Source organism: Tiliqua scincoides, chromosome 4 (assembly GCF_035046505.1).
Source record: "Tiliqua scincoides isolate rTilSci1 chromosome 4, rTilSci1.hap2, whole genome shotgun sequence".
NCBI lineage: Eukaryota > Metazoa > Chordata > Lepidosauria > Squamata > Scincidae > Tiliqua > Tiliqua scincoides.
The window spans coordinates 166,335,460-166,350,539 of NC_089824.1; the positions used below are offsets into that span (position 1 = coordinate 166,335,460).

Below are 15,080 nucleotides of genomic sequence, written 5' to 3' on the forward strand. Positions count from 1 at the left end.
CACACTAAGATCCTCGGTGTATATGGGCTCTTGGCTGCGTGAAAGTGCCAGCGAGCGGCATGCAAGGCTTGGAATGATTTCGCTTTCTCCACTCTTCCCACTGGAAGTGGTTTCAGACAGCCTGGGGCACAGTAAGAAAGGAGAAATGGAGTTGAAGACTGTTCCAAAGACATAACTGAGAAAACAGCAGAGGAAATGGGACTTGGTTCAAGTGGGCTCCTCTACTTGGGGAGTGGGGGTTGAGAAGCACCAAGTTGCACGAACTAGTAAAGGGGGCTGTGCGGGGACACTTTGAACCTTACCGCAAGTAGAAAACGGATTTGGTTGAACGCTCTTGGTAAACAAACATATTCTTTCTGTTGACAACTGAGAAGGCATTGAGCACAGAGCGAAGTGCTTGGATGGCTGTAGGGGAACAGAGAGATGGCTTATGACTGCAGGATCTGGCCCAATGCAACACCCATTGTCATCTCCAACATTAACCCAGCACTGCCCCCCCTTCAAGTTGTATCCCAACCATTATTTCAGCATATCTCTACAACTATTGCTCATTCCAGACATATATATTATCATAATTAAACTATAAAGCATTTTTTAAAAGAGGGTATCAAATGTTACACAGACAAGATCTGATCCCAAAAAGTTTCAAGCAAATGTACTCTTCAACAGGGAATAGTGGGGGTAGGGGCAGAGACATGACTAAAGAACTGTTTCAAACACTTTTGATTCCTAACAGAAGGTAGCTAGTATTTCACCTGATCTCTTCTAGCAAGTTGCCAAATTACTCAGTTTTTTATACTGAAGCTTGATTTCCTTGCCTCAAAAGTCCATTCTTGAATAATTTTCTCATTTTTTTGTTACATGAGTTGTTCTCATCATCACCTTTATGCCTCAACCTTCCTCTAAGAAGTTTACTGGAGCGCTAGCTAATCTGTACCCTAACTTTACTCTTCCCCACACTTTTCACTAATCCATCCTTCAGTCCAATCCTAACAACTCATTTATAAGAACTAGTAGGCTGCAACCCCTATAAACCTTCCCCAATAGAAAATTTTGTCAGCATTCAGGCACCTACCACGTGCAACACCCATGTTGGGTCCCATCTTGAGCCGTGAATGGACATGGATGGTGGTGCTCCAGACTGCATCACAGGCAAAGTGTCCAGGCATGAACTGCATGGTGGCTGCAAGGTAGTCACGGGGCTGGTAGCTTTCCTCTCCAGGGTAATCTGCACAGGGGAGAAGGTCAGGCAGCAGCTCAGCTCTCCATCAAGCCATCCAACAGCCAGCCCCTGCTACCCAGCAGAGAGAATTACTTTCACTGCTTTTTCCTTCCTCATATTCCCTGAGCTAAAAAAGCAATGAACAACTCTTAAGTGTCCTAATGCAGGTCCATATTGTTCCTGTTAATAAAAGCTTGGCCCATACACTACTGTTGATGAGCATGAGAAAGCAAATGGAGGAACTCCCCAGGTGTGATCACATAAGGTACTGTCAGGTGTCTGGATCTCAAATGCCACTACTAAGGACATGAAAGCAGTTGCCACCTACCAGTGCCTCACAGTGATGGTGAGTAGGCAGAATTTTAAGATGTGTGAGGTTCAGTATGCCAGCAACAAATAGTAAATGTTGTGCAAGGATATTGCTTAAAGCTCCTACCATCGGGTCCAGTGCGCTGCCGGTAGGTGTACGGCGTTTCACTTTTCCAGATGTCCTCTTCACTCTCAGCAACCAGCAGAGAATTACAAATGTGGCTGTCATGCAGATCTTGTAACAGCAGCCGCTGCAGGTAGAGGAAGGGAAGAGCAAGATGGCCTGGCATGCTCCTTCATTTCTTATAGGCCTGACAATTGTTTTTTCCTCTGAGTAGCAGCCCAAACTGGTTGCAATCTGTGCCCACCTCATATTCAAAAGACAGGTTCCTCACTGAAAACACCAGTTTTCCAAAATTCAGATTAAGAGGAAAAAGTCAATCATTGTATCTGCAATTTATTATAAACATACAGCTTCTTGACTTTTCTCAAATATTATTTGTACTACAGAATTTACTTTGCTTTCAACGAGCTTGCAGAATTGAACTTTGGCAGAAAGTTGCTATTTAACAAGTATGCCTACCAAGAGCTATTCCTGCTATCTAAGGGACAGAGGTGATAGTTTCAATGTTAACCTGATAGGCTGAATGATACCTGGTTAACAATGCGGCAGATCTCACCAACTTTCTTCACTACAGTACGGTGAAGATGCACACACTCCCCTTCCTCATTCAGTGCTGTTTTCATTGCACTCAAGCTCCTGTGTGGGGAGGAACAGAAACAGAAATGATCTCAGAAGGGTTTGTGGTTCTGAGATGCTACCAGTTCAATGAGCAACAGATGTGCTATATATAGCACAAATTATATATTTTGCTGTTACATGACTAATGGATCAAATGTAGTTACCAATGCAACGGGGGAGGCAGGGGAGGAAAGCAGAACATTGACTGGTACTGGAAACGTATTAGCACAGAGGGGTGGGATATGTGACCAGAAAGACATGGGATAAACATTTTCTTTTCTAGCCTGAACCAAAATTTGTACAGTCACAGCCTAACTAGCCCCCTGTTGGAATAGGAAAGTGAGTCCACAAGTGATGTCAGGGGCTCTCAAAAAGTTATTGGTTAAAATGAAAGGGTAGGAGGAAGGTCACTGCAAGATATCTCTAGATAAGAGCAATAGTCAGCCTCTTGGGAATCAGAATCCACGCTAAGAGTCACGAGAAAGCAGGAATTACCGTGTGTGGGAATAGACTTCAACTCGGTCCTGAAGGATCTTTATGATAAGCCAGAAGTCAGGCATGAGGGGGCACTTGAGTTCCAGGTCATTCATCACTGCCTCTTCACATTCAGAATCACTGCTACCACCATCATACCCTGGAGAATGATACCCCCAATCTTGTGAATGGGTCTGTTCATTCATCCTTAATGGGGCGCTAAGTACAGAAAGAAGGTCTTGGAGAGCCTGAGGATTTGTTTCCAGCCTGCTGACCACCCAGAACCAAACCTTAGGTTTGAATTAAACAGCTTCTAGTTCTAGATTTCAGTCACTACTGCACCTCATGAGGAACAACTTATCTTTTTGATTTCCATACAAAGATGACCCAGCTTATCCACTCACCAAGAAGAAGATCAGAATCCATGCTGCCCTGGCTAGACACCAGGCTCTGCACACGACTGGAATGCTGCTTTCCACAGCCTGCAGGAAAAAAAGAAGCCTGAAACTCCTTGATAAGTTGCTCCCAGGTCCACCACCCTACTCTCCTGTGGTAAGCCAGAGATCCATCTCAGGTCCTTAACTGGGAATTTACAGCCCAGTTAATTTGGGGGGGGGGGGGTGGGAGAGAAGAGATTTAGGGACAAAAAAGCTGCTGTTTCTTGTCCCCTGGCTGCTACACAAGTTGTTAGATGTAAGAAGCTAAGCAGGCCTGACTACATGAAAAAATGGAGCTCCAACTCACACAGCAGCCTTTCTAGAGCTTTTGATCTCATGAGTCCATCAGCACTAAAGTGGTTTTGATTACAGAAAAATCAATATTGGAGCAGAGCAACAAAACAAGAAAGGCACTTTAGCAAACACCCCCTAGGAGAGAAAGAGCCTTTGCTGTTAACAGTCAGGCCTGGGGAGAAAATGCTGTCTTAGAACACAGAGAACTCATAAGTCCAAAAAAAGCACATTTCTGCACAAACAATCGCAACAAGTAATTTATCATATTAGAGAGCAAAGCAGAGAGGCAAGAACAGACACGGCAAAGGGTGTAATAGCAAAAGGAAACAAATGCCTTTTAAGAATAATGAGGTGGTTAAAACTGAACAGCTGCTGAAGTTCAGGGAGGTATTTACAAATTAAAGAGAAAGAGGGAGGAAGGGAGTGTATAGACAGGAACTCTTTGTTACTTTAAGCACAGCCCCTTCTGTTTTTGAATCTAGTTTCACAAAAGAGGAATCTAAATAGCATTTAATGAGAGGCTGGCAGACTTGCACAAAACAAAACTATGGAATATGTCTCCACAGAGTAGCAACACACAGGCTGATAAACCAGGAAGGTTATCTCATAACATGAGGCTTCAAGTACTAGAGATGTGTTTTTTTAAAATTTAAATCAGCCATCACCAAACTTGTGACTGCTGCATCACTGAAAACTGGTTCCTGTTCAGACTGGCGCTTACTGTTCCACCCCATCACTGCATGACTTTCAGTTTGATTGGGGAACTGCTCTGGGCAGTCACATCTGTTGCCTGGTGTTCCAGAAGGCTGTACAACAGGACATCCAGGCAGACACAACTGCCCAGAGCATCCCTGTCCCCAATCAAACTGAAAGGCATGTGGTGATGTGGCGAAATGGTATGCTCCGCTTACAGGGTGGAAGGGATACTCCAAACCTCGGATCCGGCCTCTGGGCCGGGGTTTGGAGGGACTTAATTTAAATGATTTATATTTTGCCTTTCCCTTTGAATAACCAGAGTGCTCAAGGCAGTAACTATAAAAAAGTATAACACCACCAGTTTCTGGATACAATTCAAAATGCTGGTTATCACCTTTCAAGTCCTTCATGGCTGCAAACTAGGTTACTTAAAGCAGGGGTTTCCAAACCCCTGCCAGGGGGGCAGATGCAGCCTGCAGCGAGACTCTATCTGGCCTGCAGCCAGCCTCTGGTCTCCTGAGAGCCTCTGGCCCACTCGACTGAACACAACAGGAGCTATGCTCCGGTTGCATCCGGAGGGTATTCTGAGGACCGGTGAGGCTGCATGCAGCCTTGAGAACATCTTCTAAAAGCCTAAACACCTCACTTCCTAGTTTTCCTGAAAAACTGGAAGTAACTTTTTGTGCCCTCTGAAGGCCTTAGAAGTCTTTGAGGTTGGGGAGGCCTCCATTTGGGTGTCCATTTGAGTATGTGCTTATTTTACTTTGTGTGTTGATGCTTGGAGAAATTCTGGCAATTTGAGCTCATGTATTCATTCATCTAAGATCCATCTCTAATGTATTTATTTAAATTTTATATTTTAAATTATTTTTTTTCCAGCCCTCAATACCATACCAGATATTTGATGCAGCCCTCTGGATGAAAAGTTTGGAAATCCCTGACTTAAAGGACCATCTACTCCCACATAAATCCTACTTAGATCAGATGCAGAACCCTTTCTGTGTGTCCTGTTACCATGTGAAGTAGAGCTGGCAGGAATTCAGGGAAAGGACGCTCTGTTCCTGCACCTAGATTGTGGGATTGTGAGCCCCAGAAGACTCATCTTGCCCCTTTATTGATGGTACTTCAACCTTAGGCCTACTAGTAGGTGTTTCTCTGCAGCTCCTTGCCTATTCTTTCTGCATTATTATTGATTGTTCTTAAATTTTTTGATGCAATTCACCTTCAGTTTCTCATCTTAAAATGGAAAGATGAAATATCAAACATTTTAAAAATACAAAGAATCAAAATTCATTTCATAGAATTACTTGGAACAACTAGAAAATACTAATTCACAATTGAGAAAGATCTTGCATACAGAAGGCAGCTATGTATAAAACTGAAATGAAGGCCCAAAAGTCCACCCAAGCTCAGTATTTGACCTTAGAGAGCAATTAATCTGCTTTAAATGGTTTTCATCATGAGCTATTATCCATATAAAAACTTAACTGATCCACATTACACTTCATACATTGGTATAGATTTTTAAGTTAGCCTAAACCACCATCCACCAATTCTCCAGTGCTGGCATAAGGACAAAAATTCATCTTTAATTTGCCAGACTCGCTGTCAATCACCTGCACCTTCTCAGTCAGCTGGAAGCTTTTGTTTTACAAAAGAAGGTGAGTGCTGCAGCTCTCAGAGTTCAGTAAAGCTTTTCAACCACTGGTAATCTGTTTTATGTATATATTACTTTAAACTACTAGATTAGTCTTACAATATTAGTACTATTAGCTTTCTACTATATAATTGAACAAGACAAGAAAGCTGAGTAGCTTAGTCCTGAGGAATCTAAAGTTTTTAACCTCAGGCAATTATTTGTTTCCACTAATCCTTGTTTTGTCCTGTTTTAGAGACTGAGTTTATCTTGCAATATTAACAGAATGTGCCTTTCATAAGCTTCTCTGAAATGGTCTATTCCGTTTGGCACTGTGCAGGGCTGTTGAAACAGGAACAATGTGAGAAAAGGCATGAATGCAGAAGTAACCCTGGGTAGCTTAGAGCAATGTATGCAAAGAACACATGCAAAGGGATACAGCTACAAGGACCAAGGGGAAAGCTAAGTTTGCCTGCACAGAGAACATAAGTAGCATTGCTTGACCCAAGATATAAGATGACAGTCTTCCCTAGAGTTCTTCACACGCAATTCTACTGGTCAAGCTTCAGAAAATAGACCTGTAACACTTGCAAGATGATATCAAGCAACCCCACATAACTAAACCTTTGCCCCCTTGGGCTTCACTATTCATCAGCTAGTCTGTGCTCTTATGTCCAGTTAGAGATAGCTCCTCACCTTCCCTGCCTGGGGTCACAGAATCTGCAAGACTTGCCACAGGTGGTGTTGCTGAGGGTGATTTCTCACTGTTCCACTTCTCAGAAGAGCCAAAAAGGGGTTGTGGCTGAGACACAGTGGTTTGTTCATCTGGGGAATCAGGCTCCAAAGTACAGGCCTGTTCCAAACTCAGAATGTCCTCTGACACCTGCAAAAAGGCAGCAGAGCTCACTTTCAAGCCAGAAGATAATTCAGGTTGCCCCCTTCCCAGCCATCACCCATGTAATATCAAGGCAGATTAGCACTATCAGTTCATCATATCCCTCCCAGCCACCTACCTCATTGCGCACTTGGCTACTTAGGCCTACAAATTCTCCCATCCCCAATCCAGGTTTGCTTTCACTTGCTGACCATGCCCAGAGTCCATGAGCCTCTTCAGGAGGAGTGGAGCAGAGCAAGGAGCTTTCTGTCTTGCTGCTACTTTCACACCTGCCTCCTGTCATGGTGCTCTCAAGAGTCACCGCAGGACTGGGTACACTCATTGAGGCATGCAGACGACTGATTGAAACATAGTAGAAATCATTCCCCTCGGCATTGAGCACATAGCCTGCGATGGTCATTCTCTGGAACTCCTGCAACAAGAGAATGGGATGCCTTACTAGCACGCAACAGGCAGCTGTAGAAATGCATCTTCTGTAGCATAAAGCAAAACTGGGTGGCTGAACACTGATAAGTTATAGACATCTCTTGGGGAGAGGGGCAGTTAGCTCCAGAGGTTGTACTGCAAGATCTGGGAATTACAGGGTTCTAATAGTAGTCGCATGGAAAAAGCAAACTGAGCCACAAGGATGAAGCCTATCTTACCTCACGAAACCTTTCCAGAGAGCTCTCAGGCCCAAAAACAAACTGCAGAGGAACAGCCTCACAATGACAACTGGGGCGGCCTTGGGAACTGTAAACATGGGTTGCCACTCGGTTCAAGGTGCCAGCGATGATTGGCTGCGAGTGGCGCAATGCCGACACAATCTCATCCTCCAAGAGCCAGCGGAACTGAGACAGTAAAGGCAGCATGTCAAGGTCAAGAGCATAAAGCAAAGTACAGATCTTGTTCTGGGTTTGCCTCCAACTGCTGTATCCCTGCTAAGGCTCCCAGTCTGATACTCAGTGACAGCCCAGGATCAAGGGAGTAGGGTGGAAAAAGAGAAGGTGCAGTCATGAGGAATATTCCTTCAGAGTCAGAAATTCCAGTGCTCAGGTTAACTCACCTCTGTCATAGTGGCTTCAATAGCTTGTCTGTGCACTCCAGGAAGGTTTGAGAGTGCTAGATGCCTTGAAAATGGGGCAAGAACAATATGATCAGGCACAGTATTCCCCTATTTGTGCAGTTGAACATAAGGGGGAATAAAGAAGATTAAATACCCATTATCCACAGTTGATGGTAGCCTGTCCAAGGTATGCATAAGCTCCTCATCAGAGCGAAAGGAAGAGGCCCGCCCTGGGGAACGGGTGAAAGAGACACTGCTCTCAGAGGTGTACCTACCAGATGGAGAGGGAAGAATTACTGAGCTAGCCAAACCCATCAGCATGCCATCTTCATGTTACAGCCTCAGACAGCGTCAAGAGACTGTTCCCACAACCCACTACCAATTCTGGAGCCTCACCTATTGTGATGCAAATCATTCACCATTTCAATCTCCAGGGGAAGGGTCAAAACAAAGATGTCAAGTGTCACACAAAGGTCACAGAGGTCAATGCTTTGTAGTGCCTTACAGCTCTCAAGGCATCCCAGCACTTCTCCTAAGGAAAGAGAAAGACATTACTCAGTTAAAAGAACACTAGTTTTGCCCTTATGCTAAAGGCCTGGACAGGTTGAGCTTCAACCATATGAACCCTCCTCCCTTTGCTGGGAGGCTCAAGCTAATCATGCATGCCCAGTGGCCCCAGTGCTCTAGCCATCTCAACACCAAGCCTAGCCCTAGTGCCTTAGCCACCCCCAACATCAAGCCCTAAACACAATTTCATTCACCCAAGCAAGTGGGCAGAGAGCAAACTGGCATGGAACTGTGCTGGCTGCGTAGCTTTACAGAGCAGGTCAGGTGCACGAAGAGGGGTGGCATGTCCTGCTCGAGCAGCTCTTGCTCTGCCAGAGAGTCTCCCAGGACGCTGAAGGAGTCTTCATCCTGGTTAACTGTGTTGGAGTCCGACAGGGAGTCTGTTTCTAGGAACTCATGGTCCAGTCGCTCCCTATATTCCACCTCCAATTCTGGGTCACTCTCTGTGCCGATGCCGCAGCCAGATGCATTCCCTATATGAGAAGGAGTTCATTGGTCAAGTGCAAAAAAAGCTGAAGTGCAGGAGGAAGCTGTACTCAAGGTATTCTGGAAGTGCTGACTCAAAGTAGATTGCTGTTAGCTTGGGTGAAGTGCATTTAGCCTCTCAAAAATGCAAGAGTGACTTGTGCAATCAAATGGCAGAGACATCTTGTAAGATTATGCATTCAGATATATGTCTATGTCAACACAACCAATACTGAATTAAAAAGAGATGTCTTTTCACCCAAACATGATTGACTATTTTAGTCATTATTACCTCAGAAGTGGCAAATTGCAACTGGGCACAGATTTATAGTCATAATTAAGAAAATACTGAGTCAAAAGATTTGACAGTGGTTAGATTGCATGTGCCACGAGCAAGCACCCCTCTCCTGAGGAAACTCGCTAAATGATAGCACTCCGCGAACACAGATGACCTAGAAATCAGCTTGTCTCATTCTCCATTCTGTCCAGAGTTTTGGGTTGCGTATCACACACATTTGGGTTGTGTATCACACACATTGTCTTTACTCCTCAAGGGTATTTTGTGGGTTCACTGACTGTCTAGTCGTCCCTGAGAATAATAGCCTTGACCAAAACTTTCCTGGATCCCTGCTGAGTTTAGCTCACACCTGCTTCAGTTCACTAACCTAACTTGGGAGTGGGAAATTTGAACTTTCATTTATTTCACACAAGTTGGAGGGCTCCTCTACCCAATGAGATAAAACAGATTTGTGTTACATTATATGTGAGGAATTATTAGATAAGCCATGATGGAAGCTGTGATGGCGTTCATCCAGGACAGTATTGATTCCTAAGATCTTTCTCTCTGGTTCCAAAAGGATGTCAATTGTAAGTGGTTTTCTTTCAGTTTTAGCTAGAAGCCATTTTAATTTCTTTTGAACTTTGCTTCTTGATCTCAAATGGAGAATTTGATTGTCTTTTTATCCCTTGTCCTGTTTTTTTTTTAAATAAACCTTTTCCTTTGATTTGATTAAAACAAGCCTGTTTAGCCCTTTAAGCCAAACAACAATTAGCCTCCTTGTCTCATTAGCTTTACACAACCCAAAACATTATTCAGAGAGGTTAATGCACAGGAATGCAAGGGTGAGAGAAAGAGGAAAGCTAAGCAGGAATGTTCTCCCTCCTCAGAAAACTCAGTTTGTAGGCTACTGGTGAACAGAAAGCCCCACAGCTGGAGGGAAGGCTTGCATTGTGGCCTACATCATGGATGTGGTGGAAGTGAAAAGAATACCAGGTGCATGGATGGCAGTGGCATGTCGTATGACAGAGTATGTTGTATGCATGTAGGTGTAATCCAAGTGCAACAAGAAGCAGTGATTCAGAGGTGAATGTGGTCCTTCTCAGCACTCCCTGGAGATTGATCAGCAACCGTGCTGAGGTAATTGCAATGAACTCTAAAAAGAAGTGGTAATGGATAACAAGTTTGAGTTTGGGTATTCTCATCCAAAAGGCAAGCTGACCATTGTATCCTCTTAGTAGCCAAAGGTCTGTCAGTACAATGGGACACATGTCATGCTAAAACTCCCCTCCTGACATTCCTGCACTCTCCTCTGCCTGCATCACCTCTCTTAATCTGTAGTGAAGCTGTGGTATTCATGCAAACAAGTATGTTGTCTGGCTCTACATTCTCAAAACTCTCTATGAAAGACAAGTGGGTTTCACGACTCCTGTGGCCATGATGGGCTCGTTTGTTTGGCTGTCAAGCCTCAGTCGCTCTACTGCCCTTCTCAGAGGGTACTACAAGCTCTGAACCACACAGTCAACTGCTTTGGGGCACTGGGCTAAAGTCCATGAGCAACTTCCAATTAAATTATACTGTGCTAGACTGGCTCTACACACCATGGGCTTTCCGATCACAACTTGTAAGGGAAGATCACTTGAGCAGTCTTTGAACTTTTCAGTGGATAGGCAGAAAGAGTACAAGGAAACCTAGAACTTAACTGCACAGCTTGATTGCATCCCTGTGCCAAAGGGAGAAAAATATTAATAATTGGTTTATATAACCAAGTACCAGGGGCTTAATCCTCACAGATATACCGCTTCAACTTCTCCAGCACATCACTGAGCCAGGATCCTTCACATTCCTTGCCCGTGCTATTAGCCTACTAATCTCAAAAGGAAAAGTGACCCGGTGGTAATTATCTCAAAGGAGTCTGGCACCCTTCTACAGCCCATATGCATATTCTTCAGTCCACCTGAGGGTAAAAAGAGCCCTGTGTCACCAAATCGCAGTGTGACATCTTCCCTGGCATCTATCACTTTTTAATAGCACAGCACAGCAAGGTTAGGAAAAGTTCCTTTACCTTCATCAGCTGCCAGATCAGTTTCTGAGCTCTCCATGTCTTCACTGCCTTTCCTATCTGCATGATCACGAGACGTCTCCTCCTGAGCAGAGACAACAAGCCACTTTTTCATCATATACAAAGTCCGAATACTGAAACCTTCCACGTTTGGCTCTTAATGGCCTCTAGCTCTCACAAGAAGCCCCCCCCCCCCAGAAGAGAGGTAAAAACATAAGCCTATCCTCCTACCTCTTTTTTGGCAGAAGGAGGGCAGTAGAAGAAATAATGAGGATTGGATGGCACTGGCTTAAAATGCAAGCTGCCAATCTCCAAGAACTTCTCCTAGAAGGCAAGGAAGAGGAGGTGAAGAGAACATATCCCAGTCGTGTAAGCTATTGCTTTTATGTGATCCAATAGAAGCAGACTCCCCCATACCTGGATAATCTCATGCAAGTCAGGGTGTACTTGGCAGGGCTGGCTGCTCTCTAGTAGTGAGAGGGGAAACGCTGGACAGCAGGTCTGGCTGGGTTCTTGGAAAGGGCAGGCAGAAACATGGGAATCTGGCTCACTAATGTCCTCTGCTTCAACACTGCAGAGTATGGGTTGAAGAAAGAGTCATTTCAGTCACAAGCATCTCTAGGCATCAATGCTCAAGCAACCCACCCCTCATTGCAACAAGACACCTCCTCCTGCTCCTCACTCAGAAGCAGCCTATGTTGTCTCCAGCCTATCCCTTATATATGGCTTGTGTCTTGATGGCTCAAGAAGAAACAATAGTTAGGCATAGATGAAGTGTTCTAATGAGCCTCTACATATTGTTATACATGTGTCTTCTGGAACTGGGTCAATGAACAGAAACCAAGAAAACCTGATTGCAGACCCATTCCTCAGAAGTTTTATGGTAAGCGCCGCTGACCATGAACATGTGAGCTTAACATATTGTGCTGGAATCATAATATGAGAGTAGGCTGAAAGTGGTGGAAGTCTGGAGACTAAACCCCTTGGTTTATTAACAGGGGACTTTCCTCTCCAATATAAAAATGATAAACCAGGTGGGGCTGGAAGGAAGGCGGGTAGCAAGCTGAGCTATCTACATCAAGCTATTTTAACTCCTCAATCCCAGCAAATGCTTGCTTCAAGGAATACACTTTAGACAACCAAATCAGAATAGTTAGGCCTGGAAGAAATCTTGTGTAGAATGTTCTATATTTGCGATAACAAATATTGTTCCTATCTCAGTACTTAAGGTAATTAAATAGTATAGCCAGGAGGATTGCTTTATCTAGTGTTACCTCTTTCTTACATTTTAAACTTTACATAATTATGGTAACCAGCTCTACTGTTTCCATCTCACAGCTCTTTGTCTCTAGTTTTATCATTTTTTTCTTTCCCATTCTCTTTCTCCATGTGCATATATATGCCTATCAAGTGAGGATGAGATTTTGTGTATCTGATGAAATGAAATCTAGCCTACAAAAGCTTAAGCTGAAATAAATGAGTGTATTTAAGGAGCTGCAAGACTCTCTGTTGTTGTTTCTTAAACTTCTATGCGGTGTAGAGATTAGAGGAGAATCAATCGATAAATGCCTTAAATGCAGATCAATATGTATTTATCAATTCAGACAAATGGAAACAGCATGATGAAGAAGAATGACTAAAGAAGTAACATGAGTACATAAGGAAATTGATCTGTAGTTTATGAGTTACAATTATTCTATTTTAATTAGCTTAATAGTATGAAATAATTTAGTACATTTATTACAATATAAATGCAATTATTATAATTCAGTATATCAGTTGCAACATTCATCTACTTGAATAGATAATGTTGGTTTATGAGATGTTATAACCTAACAGTTAAAAAAAGGTCCCAAGTCATCAAGTCTCCCCTGGCAGCAGTACAATTATTTAGAAAGGTGAAAAAAAAACCCACAATACCCTTGGTTTAAGTCTATTCTCTCCTCTCATTCTTCCAGCAAGCACAGATATAACCAGTTATATCAGCTTTCAAGATGAGCTAACATCCTGATATCCTGTTCTCAGTCTCTCCTTCTGTAAGTTCAGCATGTTCAGGAGTAGGTTTCCTCCTCTCTTTTCCCTCACAGGTCCCTTTCCATTCATAGTACTGAGTCCATTCAGTATCCTGGCATGGTTGCCAGACAGCCCAGTACTGGAGCAGTAAAGACTCCAACAAATGCACTATGCATGGGGCTGCCTTTGAACATGGTTTGGAAACATCAGCTAATGCTCTTGCACAAATGCTAACCAGCACAAGGCATTGTGAGCATCATATCTTTGCTTTGTCAGCTTCAATGGCAGTTTCAGTCAGTATGGCAGTTTCAGCCAGTACATTCCTGGGTGCAATTCAAAGTGTTGGATCTGACCTTTGAAGCCCTAAACAGCTTGGGACCAGGGTATCAGACCATCACCACCTCATATAAAACTGCCCATCCCTGGAGATCTACTGAGAGAAGCACCTTACATGTCTCACTACTGAGTGAGAGAGCGAGAGCGAGAGCGGTGATAGGCAAGATAATTTTTTCTATGGAGGCACCTAATATGGGGAACTTTCTATCCCAATAAGTGAAAATATACTCCATCTTTGTCAATTGTCAATAGTAGCTAAAACACATTTATTCTGTGGTTTTATTTGGTGACTGATGAACTGCTCTTACTGCTGACACCACTGGGTTTTTTTCCTTTCTTTTTTGTGGATAAATCAGTGCTTTTACTGTTTTGTTTAGGATTAATAAACTTATTGTGAGTTCTAAATTGTTTCATCATGCTTTATTGCATTTTCTGTGACTTTGTAAGTTATGATGAGCACTTCCTGACTGGGATGGGGAAAGTAAGGTGGAAATATTTTAAATAAAATGAGTAGTGGCAAGGTTTACTTGTGGTACCCTGAACAGGACAAGGTGTTCCTGTCCAAGAACAAATATATACATTGCATATACATATACTTTACCACCAACCTAGCCAGCTGCTGCATAAGGACCAGAAGAGCAGCATGTGACACTAATGTTAGGATGCATTATCTAGCTAGCCAGTGTTTCTCAAACTGTGGGTCGGGACCCACTAGGTGGGTCACGAGCCAATTTCAGGTGGGTCCCCATTCATTTCAATATTTTATTTGTAATATATTTAACTTGATGCTACCATGGTATGTGACTGCATTTGGGGAAATGTTACAGACCTGTACTTTTAACAAGCTACTACGTATATTCTTTTAACAATGATAGTAAATAGGACTTCCTGCTGAGTAAGTGTGGGTAGGATTGCAGCCTAGGATTGTAAATTTTTTTCCTGCTTTATGACATCACTTACAGTTATGACATCACTTCCAGTGGATTGTGACAGATCCTCATTCTAAAAAGTGGGTCCCAGTGCTAAATGTGCGAGAACCACTGAACTAGCCTATGGCCGGCAGACATATATACAAGAGATCCCTGAATGAGAAATGTATTTATTTAAATAGTTTGTATCCTGCCTTTCCCTCTGAATGAACAGAGCACTCATCATTACTGTGATTTCCTGAATTGTCCTGCTGGGCATCAAGGCCTAATGGCAAAGATGGTGGAGCACCAAGCCATGCAACATTACAGGAGTCAACTACTTGTCCCAAGGCAGCTTTCATTTGGCAGGTGCACATGAGACAAATTACCAGTCAAGTTTAATGTTATTTTGAAGCATATCTTGTAACGGGGATGCACAGGCTGCCTTATTTTCAGGTTGTAGTTCTGAAGTAGACCTTCAGACCATTCTTAACTGTACTACAAAGCTAAGATATGAATGTGCTCATTTTAAAAATAGATTCACTGGAAGGATCTTTCTTATGCACTGAGGGCCTGGAAGTCTATTTTGGGCCACCAATGCTGCAAGTTGCATAACCTGGTTTTCCCATAAAATATAATTTTTGCCCCTCCTTTTTTGAGGAATGCAAGACTAGTTCTCATGGTGGTAAAATGGACAATGTC

General features: G+C 43.3%; 1 protein-coding gene across 5 annotated transcripts in view; it reads right to left on the reverse strand.

Annotated features, from left to right (window-relative positions):
- Positions 1–15,080, reverse strand: part of SZT2 (SZT2 subunit of KICSTOR complex) — a 94,693-nt gene that overhangs the window by 25,003 nt on the left and 54,610 nt on the right. For all 5 annotated transcript variants that reach the window (XM_066625314.1, XM_066625313.1, XM_066625317.1 and 2 more), the window contains 17 exons: positions 11,539–11,692; positions 11,353–11,445; positions 11,125–11,206; positions 8,512–8,790; positions 8,147–8,282; positions 7,905–8,021; positions 7,751–7,814; positions 7,350–7,535; positions 6,824–7,117; positions 6,507–6,693; positions 3,152–3,229; positions 2,769–2,907; positions 2,186–2,291; positions 1,659–1,782; positions 1,076–1,228; positions 303–405; positions 4–121 (listed from right to left, as the gene is read on the reverse strand). In XM_066625314.1, the coding sequence (XP_066481411.1) occupies positions 4–121; positions 303–405; positions 1,076–1,228; positions 1,659–1,782; positions 2,186–2,291; positions 2,769–2,907; positions 3,152–3,229; positions 6,507–6,693; positions 6,824–7,117; positions 7,350–7,535; positions 7,751–7,814; positions 7,905–8,021; positions 8,147–8,282; positions 8,512–8,790; positions 11,125–11,206; positions 11,353–11,445; positions 11,539–11,692 (2,413 nt within the window). The remainder of the gene's footprint in view (positions 1–3; positions 122–302; positions 406–1,075; positions 1,229–1,658; positions 1,783–2,185; positions 2,292–2,768; positions 2,908–3,151; positions 3,230–6,506; positions 6,694–6,823; positions 7,118–7,349; positions 7,536–7,750; positions 7,815–7,904; positions 8,022–8,146; positions 8,283–8,511; positions 8,791–11,124; positions 11,207–11,352; positions 11,446–11,538; positions 11,693–15,080) is intronic.